This window comes from Phalacrocorax aristotelis, chromosome 2 (assembly GCF_949628215.1).
Source record: "Phalacrocorax aristotelis chromosome 2, bGulAri2.1, whole genome shotgun sequence".
NCBI classification, from domain to species: domain Eukaryota; kingdom Metazoa; phylum Chordata; class Aves; order Suliformes; family Phalacrocoracidae; genus Phalacrocorax; species Phalacrocorax aristotelis.
In genome coordinates, this window is record NC_134277.1 from 125,592,960 (window position 1) to 125,612,212 (window position 19,253).

At 42.7% G+C, this 19,253-nt stretch overlaps 1 protein-coding gene across 1 annotated transcript in view; it reads left to right on the forward strand.

Moving 5' to 3' along the window:
* TGS1 (trimethylguanosine synthase 1) overlaps positions 1 to 13,552 on the forward strand; it is a 29,900-nt gene extending 16,348 nt beyond the window's left edge. The window contains exon 13 of the mRNA XM_075085036.1: positions 10,720 to 13,552. Within this exon, the coding sequence (XP_074941137.1) occupies positions 10,720 to 10,836 (117 nt within the window). The 3' untranslated portion in view covers positions 10,837 to 13,552. The remainder of the gene's footprint in view (positions 1 to 10,719) is intronic.
* The last annotated feature ends 5,701 nt before the right edge of the window (positions 13,553 to 19,253 follow it).

A 19,253-nucleotide genomic window follows, 5' to 3' on the forward strand; every position in this document is an offset into this window, starting at 1 on the left:
CATGGCCTAAGTATAAGCACACTATGAGCTGACGCTATGTGCAGCACCATTTGCTGCACCAGGTGATGATTTGGTTGTGTTTTGCATTTCAGGCTAGTGAAATGTCAACGTGGCTTATGAATCTCTGAACAGGGACCTTAATTTTAGGCAGAGGTTCTATACTTTCAACTTCTGCATTTTATCAAATGTTTCATTCCCGTGATGAACCTTAACAATTTTCTGCTCTGCTACTGAGCACTTTTTACTGTATTTATAAATGCACAAAGGCTTCTACATTTCACATAGCATATAAGAGTACTATCCCCAGGCTTGCACCCGTTCCTACAGAAGAGCTCAGCACCTCTACATGGTTGAGTTAGGTGTCTTGCCACCTCTACATCTTGGCTCTGAATGTTGTTGGTGTGCTCTAAGCGTTCCTTGATATATATCCATGGGTTTGCCTTTACACAAATGGCTGAAGAGTAACTGCTGTTTCTCAAAAACATGGCTTTGTGGTCACGGCTTAGTTGTTAAAAGCATGTGGCTGGAGCCCTGGGTTCAGGTCAGTTGTCCAGGCTATGTGCTACTCTCAGGGAGAGAAATCAGCTCCTCGTGTCTTTGTTTAGAGATTGTGCCTGTATTTAAAAAAAAAAACCTAAATGTTGATGATCTGAGGCTGGGGGAAGAGAACGTGAATCTAGCCCAGTGTTTAGGCAAATGTAGTCTTAATCCTGTGTGGACAGAGGTGTATAAAACATGACCGTCCCAAACATGACCTTAGCGGTCCCCCCTCTGGTCCGCAGGAGACTGGTTATGGGTTTGGCTGCCATCGTCTCTGGCTGTATTTAAGAATTAAGTTTCTGAATTTACTGCCGCTACGCTTCCAGGGCTGTGAAACTCCAGGGAAAAAAAATGTATCATTGAAGTTCCTAATGGTTAGTGGAGACAGTTGTCTTCGCAGTTTGCTCATGGTTTTGCCTGCAGTTCTCATCCATCTTACTTTGCTGTGGACCAGATAGGGTGGCTTCTGCTGCAACAAATGCCTTGGCAAGGGCCTGTGGACACCACTGCTAGGGGGTAGTGATGGAGCTTGGCTTGTGAATGTAGTCCATAAGCTCTAGGCACATATAAAAGCTTGATGAAGTAAATCTTAAACATTTTTTGCAGGAGATTAATACCTGAAAACTGAATAACTTGGATAAGGCATTATTTGCTGAACAGATTATCTGATGCCTTGGATTTGAATGGAAACTTAAAAACTTGAGTTTGATTTGTGATGGCGTTGCTCAGGAATGTAAGATTTGCTTCTTCTGTGTCCTCAGATATTAACTCTGTATGCTCATACACGTATGTAAGGCTTTCAGAGATGCTTAGCTCCTAAAATAGGTGGTCTAACATGCTTAACATGTAAGGTGGCAGTTATTAAAACTTTAAGTACTCTGCCTCTTGTCTCTCGTTGACTGGCTTGAATCTACAGCCAAGGTGTGCTTGTGTGCTTTGTCAGTTAAAATTGATGTAGAAGCTGAGTTAATTAACATCTTCACGGAGGTTTGCAATGGTTATACCGACTGTAAGGCAGTGTATCAGTGCAGGTTTGCTTGTCTGACAGTGGACCTCAAGCAAAAATGGAAATAAATGCCCAGCAGTTAAAGCAACCTTAAAATAAAAATATTGTTTAACCTTTAGTTAAGGTGGTGCAAATTTAGTGGAAGATACGTGCTTCTTTCTACAGCTAGATAGCTAATGTAGAATAGGGATCCTGCTGCTGGTGTGAAAGCAGCTGGTAGCTGACCTTGACGTAGTTGTGTCGGAGGACTTGGTGTTCATTGCCTTAATAGTAGACAAGACATCCAACCTTGTTCCACGTGATTTTATTGCAAAACCGGTGCTTATTATGTCTGCAGGCACAGCCTTTTCTGCGTGGGGTTATTCTTGTAGAGAGAGATGGGGTTCTTTGAATTCCGTTACAAAGTTCAGAGTTTAGGTGGAAGAGGAGAAACGAACTTCTGTACTTCTGCCTCAAGAGGGAGCAGCGAACCAGTGGAATATGGTTAGTTCGTTTACAAGAAACGTGAACTGTTTCCCTTAATTGCATCAAATCTTGTTTACAAGCATGTACTTGTTAGAAAATTTGTAATGTATGCAGGTCCATTTTTAGGTCCAATCAATCTTTCAAAATATTCTTTCTAATTAAGTTATCAGGAATTGTATATGTGTGCACATACATAAAAATATATTGTTTTATTAATGGTGTCTGTTATGTAGCTCATGTGTGACACCCTTGTTGATACCCATCTCTTTGCAGCATCTTTACATGAGTCCTTTAAGTTTTTTTCACGTCCCTTTAAAAAAAAAAAAGAGGGTAAGTCGTGGAAACTACCCGTCAGAAGCATATTAATACTGCTTCAGTTGTGGGGGGCTAAACTTGTATTTTGCTGCCCCTGGTGTTTTTGAAAAGCAAAATAAGAAGTTTGACCTCCTTAGAATTCCCAAAAAGTAGGAAAAAATTGGAAATCACTGTTTGAGATAGGCTTGCACATTTAAATGAAAATTATACCCCAGCAAAATGAAGTGAAAACAATACTTGGGTAGTTGAAAACTGTTCTTGTCTTCTGTGGGAATTAGCAGTACTAGTTTAAGCTGATATTAAAAAAAAAAAAGTAAACATGCATGCCTTGGCAGAATTTGTTTTGATGAAAAGAGGGGGTGAAAGTGAATGAAAATAAATTTCTTCCCCTTGCTCTGCTGTTGATTGACTCTAGTGGCAGCAGGGAATGCTCAACCTTCCCCAGCATCCTTCCTCTTCTTGGCTGCTTCATTTCTACCAGGTGAAGGGGAAGAAGGGTGGTATCTGAGGGAGATCCTACATTTAGGTCTTAATACTCAGGCAAAATGTAACAGAGACCTTTATGAGTGACTTCAGAAGCAAGTTTGTTGAGACAGAATGATTAAATGTTGTTTATGAAATGTTCAGCAAGCTGTGATCTGCCTCATTGTGCAAAGTGGGAAGTGTGTACTCACCTCAGGGACCAGGACTCATCCCAAGTAGCCCGATCTCTTGCATGGGCTGTTTTCTGTACCAGAAAATACTTCTGTATCTCAATATTTGCTGCAAAGGACGAGGAACTTGGGATTTGTTGCTGTAGGACCTTCCTAATGGTGGAAGACCTTATTGCAGAAGGCATACTCAGCTACATAAGATACCTAAACGTACCCTCCCAAGTGTTCATATACTAACTTAGTGGTGCTTCTGACTCTTCATGTAAGCTGTGTTTTGAATGCTGCTGTTGAGGTATTGTTCTTTCACTGGTGGTCAGAATGGAGTCAGGCTGCATGATGGTTCTCCCCAGTAAACTGAGGAGCCTAAAACGTTGGTTGGTGACCTGGCATGTTGTGAGACAGATGGCCACATCTTTACCAGCCTAGCCAAGTTTGAGAGATGGGGTACTGACGAATGAGGAGTTTATTACTTACCCTGACCATGGATGGTTAACTGCTCAGATACTGTATTGTGCCCTCATGGTTATCCTAAACTTCTTCACCATTCTTTGAAGACATTCATATTGTACAAATTACAGAATCACAGAATGGTAGGGGTTGGAAGGGACCTGGAGATCATCTTGTCCAACCCCCCTGCTTTAGCAGGCACACCCAGAGCAGGGGGCACAGGAATGCATCTAGGAGGGTTTTGAATGTCTCTGGGGAAGGAGACTCCACAACCTCCCTGGGCAGCCTGTTCCACTGCTCTGTCACCCTCACAGGAAAGAAGTTTTTTCTCATATTCAGGTGGAACTTCTGTGTTCCAACTTGTGCCCATGGCCCCTTGTCCTGTTGTTGGGCACTACTGAAAAGAGCCTAGTCCCATCATCCTGACAGCCACCCTCTAGATATTTACAGGTATTGATGAAATCTCCCCTCAGTCTTCTCCTCTCCAGGCTGAACAAACCCAGGTGTCTCAAGCCTTTCCTTGTAAGGGAGATGCTCCAGTCCCCTGACCGTCTTGGTAGCTCTCTGCTGGACTTGCTCAAGGAGTTCCATGTCCTTCTTAAACTGGGGGACCCAAAACTGGACACAGTACTGCAAATGTAGTCTCAATGCCTGGGGTTTAATGCAGAAACAGATTCTTCTTTCAGCAAAAAGACAATCTTACACATTTATCTATTTACCATGGGGTTATCTTTAATTCTTTCTGATTTCTAGCCGCTGGAAATGTTGTATATACAATATCTCAAGCATACAGTAGTGCAAGTTTTAATTTTGGGTCGTGTGTTAGTATATCAAAACAGCAGGATAATTGAGGCCAATTTTCAGATAACGTTTCAATCTTTCAGATCCTTACAGCAGAGCAAGTGAATCTATTATAATAATATTGGTCTGCTCTTAAGACAGAATATGAGTGACGCTGCTAATTGAAGATGATCCTGAGAGTTAAAATGCCTCATTATTATTCAACTTGAGAGCTGTCTTTTGAGTTAGAGAAGTTTTGGTCTATCCAAGATCCAGCCTGTGACAAAAGAAAAACCCATATGATTTAAGAAAGGTATGCCAGTGTTCAGAAGCCTTTCTCTCTGTATGGATGAGTTGAAGCTTAAATATAGATCCCTAGAAGGGATGTGGCACTGTGACTCTGCTCAGAGGGTTATAGCCACCGTGTTGTGAAACCACATCACGGACCCTATTAATTTGCTCTAAATTTTTTGCACTAGCAGGCTTCTTGATGGTATGGGGTATGAGAAAAGATCTAATTTTTTTTTTAAAAAGTGTCAAGTATTTTGAAAAGTTGAATGACTGAAAAGCAGCCCCTCTTCAAAATTTGAGTGTGCTTCACAGTTTCATAAACATGAGCTCTCTTATTTATTGGAAATAATGTCTTTTCCTGTTAGAGTTGCTTTAAACTTCTGCAAAATGTCCCCTTTTTCAGCCAGCTATTTTTGGCCCTTATAACAGTGTAGGGTAATAGAGGGAGAGGATCAATACTGCTTTTTGGGTTATATGTGTCAAATAATAATATTCTTTCTTTTAACCATTTTTGAGTAGTATTTCTTCATCAAATCATATATACAGTTTTGCTCTTCATAAAGCATTGGAGTAAATTCTTAACAAACTTTATGGTTAAGAGAACTTAATGTTCTTATATTAACATAATTACATATATTAATATATATCATATAGTACATATTGGAATAAACAGTGAATCTTAATTGTTGATTGCTGTCCACATCAACCATAATTCTGTAAATTTGACGGACCAAACAAGATACTTGGGTTTAAAATCATGAGCAGAAAGGCATGACAGGCAAAACATTGTCAGGTTGATTGTTTTGGGGGTGTTTTTGTTTTGTTTTTCGTTTTGGTTAGTTGGCTTTTTTTAGATGGCTGCAGATAACTTACTACTCAGTATCTGCAGGAGTTTTCCCTGTCCTTGAAACTTTAGAGAGCACCTCAAGGGTTTTAACTTAAGCCTGTGCAAAGGAAAAGCTGGTTCTGTCTTTTAAGTTTCAATCAAGACCTGTTTTTTTTGTGAACTTTAGTCAAGACTGTAGCACTGCAGCCTCTGTTCTCCATGACCACATCACTTGACTGATCAAAGTGTTTTCAAAAATGTCTGTGTTCTTTGAACCTTGCTGAAGGCAAGCCGGTATAGCTTTTGAGGAGCATAGGCCTGTTGGAGGAGCACAGGACAGTGGGTGTACTACTTGGGGATGCAACAGCGGCAGCACTGGGAGGATGCACTGCATGAGAGCAGCTGTGTGGTGGCTGTGGTGCGACGTTCACAACTTTTGTGTGGGAGATCCTGTGGGAAGTGATAAATGCTGTGCACTAGCAAGGTGTTCACAGGCGTATGCTCTTCTGTTTATTTTATTTATGGTATTCTCCCATGTGATTCCTACTGGTTGACTTGGAACTATATAAACTGGGATCGTAATGCAAATTGGCAGCCTCTCTCCATTTAAACTAGCTCGTGATTTATTTGTTACCAGCCAGTTATAGTTCCATCCATCATGAGTTGACCTACAGGCAGTCTGCTTGGTGTCGTATAGTTTTGTAACAGAGTCCCCACTAGGAAGATCATACAGGCTGCATTTATTCACTCACGATACTGTGTTTTTAAAAACTGAAGCAGGGCTGGAGGCAGGAAAAGGTTTACGTTAGTCTTTATGCACTGTTGATAATTATTTTTTTTTAACCAGTCACTTTTCAGATGTCTTCCTGTTTCTGTGTTGAAAACTTTGTGTGGATCTTTACTATTTGAAGATTTGATAACTGGTGCAAAACTTTATGAATCTACTAGATTCCTGGGTTTGGAGTTTGATTTTTTTCCTTGTTGTTGGTTGTGATAGCTATGCCTAATTTAGTGAAATTTCACTGTTCTTGGAGCTCTTGCTGTCCTAAATGTTGGTGTCTCAGACCTAGCTTATATTCCAAATACTGCCAGGAGATATTAATTACTTTTTGTTCCTTGTCTAGTGTGTAGGGTGATTCCCTGAGCTCAGAATTGAGCAAAGTGCTCTTGACCTTGGTAGTCAAGCATACACATTACGCAGGTACTTTTCTTTTTTCCCCTGCCTTTGTTCCTACCCCATCTTCATCATCCATTTTGAGATAATCTAGAGTTAGACACCAAAGCCTTGTTTTGTCTGCAAGTCTAGTGCCTGGTCAGGAAGATGTTTGCTGTGTTTCTGTTTTTCAAAGTCCATTTATTTTCAATTACAGGTCAATGAAGGGAGTGTAAAGATGAGTAAACCTCATTTACCTATTTACTTATTTTAATTCTATCTGGTGTCAATCAGAGAACAGAAAATTATAGCAGAGAGATCAGTTTAATAAAATACATGGTAACCTCTGTGAATTAAGAAATTTGATGGGAGGCTGACTAGTAAAGCTACCGCTGTCCCTTTTCATTTAGCTGTGATTTTAGACTGGAGACCTAGCCAAATGGCACCTGCCAAGCAATACCATCTTTATTTAGGAGTAAATATAACAATAAGCAAAACGGAGAGTGAGGGACCAGGAGAGGAACTCAGACTAATTTGACTGTATTTTTAAGGTGCTTGGGTATTAGGTGAGTTGGCAGGTAAAAAACTGTGGGTTGATGTGTTTTGCAGGCTGATCCTTTCTAATGAATGTAATTGCGTACACTTCAGCTGTGACTGTCATGTTGTTAATGGCAGCATTTAAGCAGCCCACTTTAAACTCACGTCTGTTCTCTGTCCTTGATAAAAGATAAAGCCAGAAGATGCTCCCAGTGTACAGCTTTTCAGAGTGGCACTTCTGATCTTCAGTCTTCCTAAAGCTCATAGCACTTGAATACTGAATTGTAGTTTGCCCACCTTAAGTTTAAAAAAAATAAATAAATCTCTGGCCTGTCAAAGGGTGGCAGCACCACCATGGCAGTGGCATAATTCACCTGCATTCCTGTACATTTTGAAAAATACTGCCTGAGAGCATTTTGTTTTATTATGCTCAGTGTGAAGAACACCCATTGCCTTTTTTTTTTCCTAAGTGGGTTGGGATTTTTCTCCCCCCTACCCTTTAGGTTGGTTGTGTGGGGAGGGGGGTTCCTCTTTTTACTAGTGTTCTATAAAATTAAATGAATCACAGTGTCCTTGTGTGACTGCCTATCAAGCCAAGAAGCCTGTATTTCTCACACCCCAGAAAAGTTTCTTGGAGGGGACAAAAAATGGCAATACTTAGTTGGTGGCTGGAACAGATAGGAAGGTACTTTACTAAAGGAATTTCAGTATGATGAAAAAGAACCTGCAAGGCTAGCAGGGAAACCTTAAGAGTTCAAAAGTACACCTGAAAAATATAAAGCAAATTTGCACCTTAAGCAACTTGTGCTCCTGAAGTAATCTTCTTTGTTCATGTCCCTTTTCATATTTCTTTTCTGGTGTCTCCTATTTTAAACTTGAGACCAAACCTGCTGGCCACTTTTTTTAATGCTCCCTGGCTCTCTCTGTAGCTGTGGACTATTTCCGTCAGCAGTTGATGAAGCATCCAGGTGAGAGGAATGCAGGGAGGCGTTAGCTGAAGCTGCACCCTTTGCCTCTGCCCAGGGAGGCGTGTGGCACGTGCGGAATTACCCAGCGCAGCAAAGGAGGCAGTGTCTGCCCCCCCGAGTATGTGGGTTTGGGCTAAAGAACAGACCAGGATGAGGAGAGTTGCCAGCAGGGAATAGTCATATTTTCACAGGAAAACGCAAAATAAAAAAATTTTGGACTAGTCCAATTTCTAAAAAATGAAGAAGCCTTTCCATAGTCACTGTTGTAGTTCACTGTGAAAACAGGAGATGCATGTGGTATTTCTAAAAATAGGTGAGCACCTTTGCTTTTCTGAAAGCATCATTTCTCAATCTGCTGTTATTTTTAGAGGGCTTGCATCCGCCAAGCTGGCACCTTTCTGAAGCTTGGTGTGTGGCAGCTTTCCCTCATTACGCTGTCAAGGTTGACTGAGCCCTTCTGAGGAAAACTTGGCAAGTCCTACGTAATTAAATGTGCAACCTCCAGCAATTTACAAATAAGCATCCTCACAGAAGATCTGCGTTTCTCTCCTCTGAACGTCGGCAGGGTGAGGAGTGTGCAGTACCGGCTCCATCCCTGCAGAGCTTACGCCCATGTGCTTATTTAGGTTTTGGTCACCTTTGGTTTTATCAAATACTTTTAGTAGTTGTTTGAAATTTCTGTTAGTTTTCCTGGATTTAACACTTAGAGACTAGACACAGCATTTGTAACCTCTCAGGTGTCCTTGGCGGATGCCACCCCTCAGCGGAGGAGCAGTATTTGCCTGTGTTACCAGTGAAGCATTTTGCTTTACTTGGTCTCCTAAGAGAAATATTTAGTAAACATTTGTGTTCAGTATCAATGCATTAGTCATACTTAGATATGCTAGTGACACAAACTGTGCCTGAAAGCAGGAGTACATAACCCCGAGACAGTACCTTCAATATTCTTAAATTAAGTTGACTAATCCAATTAATATTTTAGAATAGTTAAACAACATTAGCTATAAAGTACAAAGTTTCTAACACTTTTTGTAAGGGACATCCCAGCGTTTGTTCATAATAAATTAGAAGTACAAACTTAACGTCTGCCTAGAAAAAAAATGTGGATTGCCCACAATATTAACTGCTTTTAGGATTTCAAGTAAGAAAAGATAAGTCTTAAAATCAACATTCCTGATCACTTGCCAGTTTCAGATTCTTGGCTATTTATAAGTCAGCCAGCTTCTGCTTTTTTACTTAAGTGGCAGGTTCCTCTTTAACAAGAACGTGGAGATTTTTTTTCCTATTACCATTAAGTTGAAGGATGAAGAAACTGCCCACGCTTTTGTTTTTGTCTGCAGAAACAAAAAAAAATGAAAAGGGAAAAAAAACCAAAGCAGAAAAGTAAATGCTTGGTTTAGATAAGTGTAATTTTCTGGGCAAGTGAAAGGTTCAAAGTATAATTTAGATTAATCTGTTATTTCCTCCTGCTACTAGGCTGACTTTTTACTTACAGTAAAATAGAGGAAGTTCAGCATGTTTATATTTAAACCTGGACTACAGAGACAAGTCTCAAAGGAATTTGTAAGTGTCAATAATGCAGCCTGCACTTTCAGTTTCAGCTGATAACAGCAGGGACTTCTTAGTTTAAAGATCAGTTAAAAATCTACTGCGGGTTTGTAGACCTTGATCAGTTTGTGTCTGCCCAGGAAGTTTCCCTGGACCGGGAACTGTAGCAGTTATTTTCCTACATCAGGAAGGGAAAACAGCAGCACGGAGCAGCACTGGCTGTGGAGCAGGGACGCCCTGCGCACACCCACAGCACAGGTCTTTGGGGTCTGCAGTGTGGGGGAAAAAAACAGCCAACAGCCAGTTTTGGTGGTGGTATCGTCTTTCTGGGTGTGCAGTCTGTCCTGGTGAGAAATCTGTAGGCTGTATGGCCGTCATCCCTCAAAGCGGTATGAGGCATCACGAGTAGGAACAGCAGAGGAGAGAGTATTGCATGCTCTAGTCCAAAATGCAAAGTCCGCTGCCAAACGTTGTCTGTCTGTAACCAGTAAGCATTAAAGGTGAGTACTGAGCTCAGTCAACAGAGCATGAACAGTGAAATTCTCACTCCAGTGATTGTAAACACGAGAGGTGGGGCCAGCGCTGCCTGACGGGCTCTCCCTGTCTGTAGTTACTCAGCTGCCTGCGGCCTTACCCTCAACACTGCCTGAGACTCCAGTGCACACAACTACTATTTTTTTGGCTTGCAGTACCAACAGCAAAACTGTAACTGGTTTTTTGTGAGCCTCTCTGCCTGTTTGGGGCTGCTTTTGTTTGAGTTGTGCCCCCCCCCCCCCCCGCCCCACACTCTTTTCAGTGCAACCTTTATGCTTCCTAATTCCAGGAGTTTTACTTTTTTTGCTGCAACTGGGTGTCTCAAATGGCAAGTACCCTGCAAGCCAGAGGCTAGCACCTCTTGCCTCAGCACAGCATGTGAAGTGATGACTACTTATGTCTAGTTCTGAAGTCCTCTTATTTTCATGGCTTGGAGTGAGAGGATTTTTCAGTCACAAGAAAGCCACAAACCACTTCTGTGAGTAAAAGGAGACACCGAAAGAGTACCAGAAGCATTAGGTACAAGGAATATTGTCACTAGTATTAACAGAGGCAAAGATGTGTTTTAGGTGGTATCTCATGGGAATAAAAGGTTTGGGGTTCTGCCTCTTTTCCTGTGCATTGATTGATTTGCTTTTTTGTTCTTTGTTTCTCAGGTGGCTTCCTTAGCAGGGCCAGGCGGGAAAGTGGAAATAGAACAAAATTTTCTCAATAACAAACTGAAGACAATAACAGCTTATTTTGGTGATCTAATAAGGCATGACATCTCCTGAACTCAGTGTGGATTCTTCCCAAACCAATGTCCCTGACTGCTGCTTTGCTTAAGCTTTTGTACAACTGGCTCGTCAAAAACTACTTGCAGCCGTTTTCCACTTTAAGTTTTGCTTAAAAAAATTGTTGTTTATTGCTACTGTCAATAAATATTTTATAATAACTTTGGCAAAATTCTAAACGTCGAGTAGCTGTCAACGTAGGAAAAGAGATCTTTATAAAATGCAGTCTTGCAAGGTTCAAGTCCGACCAGTTGAAGGGGAGTTCAGGATTTCTTTGCAACTCTCACGTGTGCTACTTCTGTACTTGCTCGGATTTCAAGTGTTCAGCGGGTCAAAAAGAATAGCCTGAAAGCCACCGTGTGTCAAGAACTGCTGTCTGTGCTTTACAGACAAAGGCATCTGAACATCTGGCTCCATGCTCGCTGGGAAACCTTTTCAGCTTTGCTTTGTCTTACAGTGAGTACTCTGGCTTGTTGCAGGACAGGGAGAGAGCAAGACGTGTTTGTGGCTGGTGACACAAACCTCTACCCTCTGGGTTTTGTTATTTATTTTATATTTTTCCTCCTTGCTAGCCCTCTTATTTACAAAGATATCTTGAAGAAACCGTCTCATTGGAAGTTTGTCTCAGTAAACAGAAGGGTATGTGTCCCCTGTCGTTTTGAGGCTTTTTGCATCATTGCACAGGCTTCAGGTAGAGCAGAGGGAGCCCACCTCTCCCTGGTGAGGGCTGTCTGCTCTCACTTGGGGCTTGGCAGGGAAGAGTGGCTTTTAGGCCTTTCTCCAGCAGAAAATGAGGTAGGTGAGATGCATCTAGGGTGAGATGCATCTAGGGCATAGATATGTCACTCTCACTGAAATGCATTTGTGTTAAGTGCCCAAGATCAATTTTGAACCTGTTTTTCAGGTAAGAGTGTAGGAAATAGTTTCAAAGGCAATAAGTGCTGCTTCTCCTCTGCTTGGAGTGCAGCAGGACACTGAAGGCAGCAGAGGCTACGCAGTAAACTGCGCATTAGTGCTGACAAACAAAACTCTATAGAATAACTGTGTAGCATAACCAAATAAGAGGTTGGTTTGGTTCTTTTCCCCTGTAAGGAATGAAATTGAACTCTTCAAATCAGTTAGGAGACCAAAGTGTTTGTGTATGTATGTGATGTTAAAGAACACGTATGCAGCCTGACTCGGTGCAAGTTCACCATACGGTAAAATAGCACTTGGGACATCATTTTTTTTTCTAACTTGACAGTCCATCCATAGAGTCATAGAATCGTTAAGGTTGGAAAAGACCCTTAAGACCATGGAGTCAACCGCTAACCTATCACTGCCAAGTCCACCACTAAACCATATGGCACTAAACTCGTGCCAGACGAGTGCTAAGCTGTTAATGGCCATTCCATCCATGCTTCATGTATGGTATTTTAGATTACTTTGAAGAGAATTTGACTAATTTGTATCATTGCATTTTGCTGCTGTACCACAGCAAGGAGGAAGTGCTGTGATAGTGCCAGCCTCTGTGTCAATATTTAAAGGGAATTGTAAAGGAAAGAAATTATCTGCTCTTCAGTATTCCGTAGAATTTTGCTACTAGGAGGCAGGGGAGGTTGGCAAGAGTGCTGGTATTATAGGAGGTCCAAACCTACTGAGGCAGTGGCACATGCATGTAATGATGCTGTTAACTTTTCGCTCCAAGCTACACAAAAAATCCAAGAGTCATGAGGCCAAATGAAGAATAAATTAATACTGTGATTGTCACAGTACTCTCTACACTAAAATTTTACTGTATTGGGCTTATTGCTGCATACAGAGATTGTGGTCTTATTCTTTTGTCCTCTTTTCCTCCCTAAAGTTAAGGAGTAGCTTCAGAAACATTTTGAGATCTTGCCAATGCTGCTCCTGTAAAAGCAAGCTCTATGGGGGAAATACCAGTGAATTTACTTTTACCTTCAGGAATGTAATCAGATTTTGTTCGGTGCCCAGTATGCAAAATGTGGAAGCTGAAATTTGACATGAAAGGTACGACATGTACTGGTTTAATATTTATTTGCAATATAATGAACCTGCTGGTTAAAATGAATGATTTATCAAAGGTCTCTGCTGAGCCTTGCAAGCACATGAAGCACCACAAGTGGAAGAATATCTTTCATGGCTGTTCCTCTCTGTAACCAACAAGTACAAAAGGTTGGGTTTTATTTTTCTTTTTGGTTAAACAAAACTTGAAGTCAGAATACGCTCTGCTGGGTTGTGATAAATGTTTGCTCTCAGCTTCCCACTCGGACAGAACAGGTGAAGTTCCCCAAGGCTGTGAATCAGTCTGTTAAGCCTAAAATACATCTACGAGTATTTTTACTTTGTTGTTAGTAATTTCAACCAACAAATACTTCATAGAGGACAGCTTCATTCATGATACGAGCTTCTGTAAAACGTTATTCTGTTTTATACTGTAGAAATAAAGTTAATGCGGGCTGAGATGCAGTTAAATTTCTGGACTACTCATGCCCAGAGTATTAATACCCTTTTGGGATGCGAGTGGTATTCTGTGTATGATATGTTAGACTAAAAAGAAGTTACATTGCTACTGTGAAGTGGCAATGCTCATAGAGGTTTGGTCTTTTACCAATTTTAAGCCACAAAATAAGCTGTCGGAAAAATGCAGATTTTTGGGGGGAAGTTAACTAATATTTGGACTAAATGCAATAAATATATACTGCTTTATACTTTCCAGTGTGCTCCAGAGCTCCTCATCTCTTAGGTTTATCGTAAAGAAATCCAATATTGAACCAAACCCATCGGTTTCTTTTTCTGGCCCATGGTATGAAGAGGAGCGATAGAACATACAGTTAAAACAAGTGTGTTAAAATGCTGAAGCCTAGTTGCAGATTCAAGGGGAGCAGAGCATCAGCAGGGCTGAGCAACCGTCTCTTCGTGGCAGGACGGTTAGTGTTGTGTCCTTCTCTGAAGCAGGCCCCATTAGTGTTATGGTAAAAAATCACTGTTCCATGAAGTTTTAATGTGTAGGTTTTAGAAAATCTTCCCCAAGTGTAGTGGTTCTGAAGTAACATCTGGGTCTATATGCGCAACTCAGGTTATGTAAACAAATTAGTGTTACACCACAATGACCATGGTAACATTTAGAAGAGAGAAATCCCATAAATAGCACAAGGGAAAAATTACTTGCAGTAACTCATTGAACAAATCGGTAGAAAATTGGGTCATTTTCATTTGGTTTACTCTCTCTGCTTTCATATGCCTCATACTCACTGTTTGCCTTAACTGTCCTTTCCCCCCCTGCCACAAATCTTTCCACCTCCAAATACCAAGGAAGGAAGGTAGTCCTAATGTGTAGCATGAACTAATTTAGCATTGCTAGCTTAGCCTTTCCAACACAAAAAATCTTGGTTTTCCTGCCAGTGAAATATCTTGGTGTGATCCAGAGTACTTAAAAAAAGTTGATTTTCAGTGGTGAGAAAGTTTTAGATACTTGTATGAAAACAGAACAGAGGTATTTTTGCAAGTGTGTGCAGTGGTGAAGGAATAAGTGCTCTAAAATCGGACTTGAAATCGATTCAGATTCTCTCCTGCTTCAGTTGTCAGATGGTGAAGCTGTCAAGTGGTCCAGCCTGCTCCGGCAGCGTATTGCCCATTCACACACTCGCAGAGGGAAAAAAAGGCAGCTTGTTAGTCAGGAGGCTACAGAAGGGATCGCTAGCTAAAAGGAAGCAACAGGAACAGCTAAAACCACATCAGGGTTTGGTTTCTACCTCTGCTTGGTGTGGTCCTCCGGTGTCTCCCAAAGATGCCTGAAGCTTTGGTAGTGCCTGGGCATTGCTGAGCAGGGCTGTTGCCTGGGTTGGAGGTGGGGAGGGCAGCAGCCTGCCTGGGAGCCCTGACAGCAGCTGGGCTCTCCTCAAGGGTTTCCCTGCACCAGGGAATTCCCCAGCTGGGCTGCACACACAGCTCTGCAAAACAAACCCTGCAACATACTGCAGGGTTGCACCATTTATCTTCTCCTCCCGCCAACTTGAGTCAGCTGGGGATTTGTCTGTATAAAGATCCAAGGATTGGTGTCTTTTTAGCACATGTCACGGCAGGGGCATCTCTGGGTGTCAGAGCACGGTTCTGCCATGCACCCCTTGTGCACTCTTTTTCAAGTCTCATGCAAATGTGTTTGCTGGGCTCTTCCTTTCAACACATCTCAGGTCTTGGCCCATCACCTCACGATGGTCTAAAACTAGAGTGAGTTTCAAAGCGCTACCCAGCAGCACAGGCTTCACTGAAAACCCGAAACGTCACTCCAGGTTTCTGGGTTCTCAGACTGCCGAGGAAAAAAAATGTGCTGTTGGAGGCAGTCTGGGTTTGATGGCAGCGCGATCCTTCCTGTCTCCCTCTGTGGCTCAACTCATTTTCTTCCTCTTTCTCAGTGCTGTGCTGCAACCTTCTTGTGAAACCCCTGTGGTTTATTAGGGGAGTGCAATGGCACCACCAGAGCTTTAGCACTGCATAAACACGACTAAAGGGGCTTGCAGTGTGCCTTTGTTGTGTTGGGAGTAATGAAATACCTTTCTGCAATATTTTATACTAAAAATGTGGCCAAAGAATGGGCATCAGAGAGGATATTCCTCTGCATAGTTATTGAAGGTTGAATAAATATATTTACCATATGAGTGCACTGCTCCGGGGGTTCATCACATTGTCACAGTGTCAGACACAGCAATGGTGACAGTGGCAAGAGCTTTTGTGAAAGGCGGTATTATGATCTGACGGCAAAACCCATCCTAAGGTATTCATTAATTTGTTCCAGGTACCGGGACAGCCTGTGATTATGTCAAACAGGGGGGCAAATTGTACCCTCTGCTTTCCCCGTATATGCAGACTTAATCTGAAAGTCTGCCTAGGAAGGTTAAACACGGACAGCTTTGCCCAAGAAAACTCCAAACTGGCAGAGCCCATTGCCCTGGGGGGGGTCGGTCTGGGGGGGTCGGTCCGGGGGGCTGCCCATGCCAGACGTCCGTGCTGGTGCAGGAATCATTTCCAGTGGATGCAGTTTGCGGCTGGACTTATCCAAAGGGTTCCCTTGGACCTCAGCGCATTTGGATGTTCCCAGCAGGCGCAATGTTATCTGCAGCTCAGGCTCAGACCTCTACTTCTGGAAAGCAACCATCCCCAAACGGGAAGCTGGAGTTCCCCAGGAAGTGCCTGTGTGGGGAACCCCGGGCTGCGGCTCCTGCTGCGGGAGAAACCACACTCTGGGAAGTGCTTTAGTGCTGGGGTTTGACACCGAGAAGCCCAGTTCATCCAAGAAAAGCGAGTCTCATGGAGGTTCTTCACCCAATACAGAAATTACCAGCGGGGGTATTCGTTAACCCTGTCTAGAAGAGGTGCTGTTAAGGGTCGGGTTTGAGAACAACCTTCGTGGTTTGGTAATGTAGAGCAGGACATCTTCCACAAGCAAGTGGTCCTGGTGGCTCAGGAATGAGCTGAGTCCTGGGAGCAGGTCAGAGTGCAGGGCCAGCGGAGCTGTGTTCAGGCTGCAGAACTGAATGCCACGGTGCCTGGATTGCAGCGGCTGCGAGAGACACTGTTTGTGTCCACTTTTGCTTCTGGCTGCCAAGGTTTGTGACTTTACTGGCAGCGTTTTGATTTTTTTTTTTTTTTGTAGCTTGTAAAGAGTATTGCCTCAAAAAAAATAAAAAAGGAAGAGCTTTCGTCTAAAAAGAAAGCTGTAGTCCTTGCAGTTATAAAACAAACAACCCAGAAAACAGCCAACACAAAAACAAGACCTGGATGCATTGTAATAGTTCAGAAATCAGATAAGAACGTCCAAAATGTAACTATTTTGCAATTGCTTTGTAAGCAGGTCCACCTCATGTTTTGGCCTGAGGCACAGAGTTGAAGAGAGGTCGAGATAATTTTTACAGCAGCTGGTATTGACCATGCTGCTTGTCTCTGCTGCTGCGCTGATTTACCAGCTTTGCTTAGAGAACTGGAGGCATTTATTATAAATAGGTTGAAGTAGGAAACAGTCTGACTTCTTGCATGCTTGTTTTCTCTGTTAATGAGAAGAATGATGTAATCTAAAATTATTGTCACTTACTGTAAAATTTCAAAATGGAGAAATCATTGCATCTTTTGCAAGTAGGAAACTGGTTCACAAACAGATGCGGTGGCTGAAGAATCAAAGTCTGCCAAGAAGAAATCTAATTTGGTTGATTTGGCAAAATTACCACTGTCCAGTTAGCTAAAAAAAAAAAAAAAAAAAAAAAAGACCTTTCCCAGCACAGAAGGCTCAGAAAACCATAGAAGATTCATGATCTCTGTTCAGCCCAGAGGAGGAACCGGTGATGAGCAGCTGTTTGACAGCTACAAACCATGATAGAAGTGAACCTGAGTATTTGGCCAGCTCGGAGTATGTGGACAGACATGATGAAGTGAGGATTAGGGACCTTAGAAAACTGCCAGGAGAAGAAATTCCAAGGAGCAGTGGGTCCCAGCTTGGAAGTCAACTGCTTGGGTGAGAAATGAAAGGAGCCAGAATTTATAGATCACAGTTTATAGGTATCTGGTCTTGCAGAAAGTTCATGAGTTTTAAGAGAGATTTAAAAGCAGATTGTGGTGCCCAGGCTAGTGCAGGTGTTTGAGGGAATGCCTGGGAGCAGACTGGATTACTGCACAGGTTTGCTCATGCTAAAGTTGCTGCTGCCTTGCACAGGAGGACCATTGTGAGCAAAAATGAATAGCAAAATCCATGGCAATTCACAATAGCTTAGATAAAGGAATATTAAGAAAAGATCAAATTCCTGCTGGAGTCCAGGTTGTGTTAAGCAAACACTGCGTCTTCCTTTCCTGTCTTCATCTGCAATATGAGTTTTGTATTGCCTTTTGAGCCATGCAGGGAACTTCATTTTTCATTTACATGAGAAGAGTGATCAGATGACCTTGGTGACAGGTGTCAAGTCATGTTTTTGAGACTACACACCAAGCAGCAATGCTAGGATGCCCACCAGCAGGACCATTATCCACAGCTTGTCGCAAAGGAAGTAAATCCACGAGCTGCTCCACACTGGCCACAGCAAGACTCCCAACTGCTGTAGGACACAAGGAAAACTCTGTTTTAGAGAAAAATACCACAGATGCTTCAGCTGCTAGGCCTGGGAACCAGCTGTCCTGTGCTGGGGGTAAAGAATAACTGGCCAATGTGACCCGAATAGGCAGCAAGGTGATACCAGGTACCTTCTCCACAGCACCTAAACACTTCAAGCTCCCCATGGGTCTCTGAAGAAAGCCAGGGGACGAAGGCAGTGCAACTGGCAGCCAGCCCCCATTGATGCAGGCTAGCACCTGCACTGTCCTTTCCTGGTTCGTTTTTCATTAAAAGCAGGTCAAAATGAGTCAGTGGCCTGAGGTGGTGACACTTAGCTGCTGAGGTGTGATAACTGTTGGTTTTTCGGGTCATATGAGAAAATAGCAATGCTGCAGTTTGCTGCTTGCACTATAAACTGTGTTTCCTAAGACCATTGGGGGTTAACACAAAGAGCTGTGAATAAATAATATTGTAAGAGTATACAGCAGAAGTTTTGAAGTCATGATTTGTTGCTGATGCCTGGTTATTCTAGCTGAACACTTGGTACCAGGGATGGCATGAGCCCCAAATCCATTCCTTGTAGCAGAAGAGAGATTCTCAGGTTTCTTTCCGTCATGTTGCCTTCCCACCAGGGCAACCCAGATTCCACCCCCAAAATCAGTGTCCAGCCATGCAGGAAAGGTGATGCGGCACCCTTGGAAGGGAGCTACAGAGGGAAGCAGCCAGTGCAGAGGCCCCGTGCAGCACACGTTGCTCAGATTTTATCACAGAGCAGCTCTAATCCGGTCCTGTGGGCTCAGTGCGCACTGGTGCTGAAAGTAATGCTCTGGCTACTTTTCCCCCAGGCAGGAATCCAGCTTGCACACTCCAAGACTATGCTGCAATGTGAGCCACAGTAAGGGGGGCAACCACAAAATTAATTTAAAAAATGTGTTCTTGATCCAAATTAAACTACCAGTCTAGAGATACATAGAGAACACGGGTGCCTTACCCAGGGACTGAACTCCAGCTCGGCACCCTGATGCTTTCTAGCTGGAAGAGCTGGAGGGCCAACTGGAGCTAAAAAAAAAAATAAATCAAATCACTGCTAGCCATCTGTGCTGCTTCTCCTTATTTCTATGTCTGTCTGTCTCTACATACAGCAACTGAACACTTCTACTTTGCATGTCAATGTAATTTCACTTTGCCTTCATTAAAATTCATTTCAGTTTGAACTGAATGATTTCAGGCTGGTTGGCAAACTACCAGTATCTTATTCTCTAGGGAACAGCAGTCCCAGATGGGACTGTGAAAGCAGGGCCCACGAGCTGCTGGCAAGGCCCTGTGAATGTGGGGCACACAG